At 54.8% G+C, this 972-nt stretch overlaps 1 protein-coding gene across 1 annotated transcript; it reads left to right on the top strand.

Annotated features, from left to right (window-relative positions):
* Positions 1–702, top strand: LOC143183285 (uncharacterized). The gene has a single exon (XM_076384810.1). The coding sequence runs from the start codon at positions 1–3 to the stop codon at positions 700–702; it is 702 nt and encodes a 233-aa protein (XP_076240925.1).
* Positions 703–972: the final 270 nt, after the last annotated feature.

Below are 972 nucleotides of genomic sequence, written 5' to 3'. Positions count from 1 at the left end.
ATGGAGGACTCGTCGACCGATCTGGAGATCGACGACCATCGACGACAAACTTCAAGTGAACGCAGCTCAAGTAGCGAGAATAAACGAAGTCGACCTGCCGTAAAGGTGGGGTCCTCGAGGCACGAGTTCGGCGACGACGAGTGCAGCACGGACAGCGGTTGCAGTAGCGGCGGAAGCACTGGAAGCGCGGAGAGGTTGTCTCGGCGTGGAAGCGGCGAGCGACTCTGTCGCTCCGCCAGGTCCCCCAGGACTCACTGCTACTTGGACCGGCTTCGAGGCAGACCTACTCGCTCCCAGGAGCGACTCTCCAGCGTGCAGAGGAGCTCGGAGCGCGTTCGAGCGAAGTCTTCTTGTTCCTGGAGCCCTGGGGACGTGAGAGGCATCGCGAGGACTTCCGACTCGCTCTCCTACTCTCCAAGCCCCTCCGACGCTCAAAGCAGCAGTGACAGCGACTCCTTCAAGAAGTCTTTCACCGCCGACACCCTTCGAAGAGCTTTCCAAACCCTGAAGATCACTTCGAAGAGGGAGGGTAAGGAGAACAAGCACGCGAAGAAGAGCCCGAAGAGAATTTTGCGCAGTCCCGTGTCGTACATGTACGTCAGAGGGCTGTCGGGCCTACCGACACAGAGGGTCCCGAGGAACGTGACACAACCGCTCTCGATGCCGTGCACCTGTCATGACTCTGTAGGCCTCTATCGATAGGCAGCGAAACTGCCTCGGTTCGCGTGCTTTATTCGTCTTGAGGTCCCTTCGACTTGCCATCGTTACGTCTCACGTCAAACCATCCCCGTCTACGTTTAGTTACATCGTTGTTTCGTCGTGGATCCAAGCTACGTTTATATTAGGCAAGCTTTAGTCGGGCAACTGAATCGATTAATTTGAAGTCCGGCAAAGTTCGTGTAAACACAATTTCAACCAAGTTGAAATGATTTCTGATCGTTCAATTGGAAATAGTCCAATCATCTATTTTTG

Source organism: Calliopsis andreniformis, chromosome 9 (genome assembly GCF_051401765.1).
Source record: "Calliopsis andreniformis isolate RMS-2024a chromosome 9, iyCalAndr_principal, whole genome shotgun sequence".
NCBI lineage: Eukaryota > Metazoa > Arthropoda > Insecta > Hymenoptera > Andrenidae > Calliopsis > Calliopsis andreniformis.
Note: the sequence above shows the minus strand (reverse complement) of the source record. Positions and strands in the feature narration are given on the sequence as shown.

What these genes read in the sequence shown, in the direction of transcription:
- LOC143183285 (XM_076384810.1), top strand. Translation starts at nt 1, where the DNA reads ATGGAGGACTCGTCGACCGATCTGGAGATCGACGACCATCGACGACAA.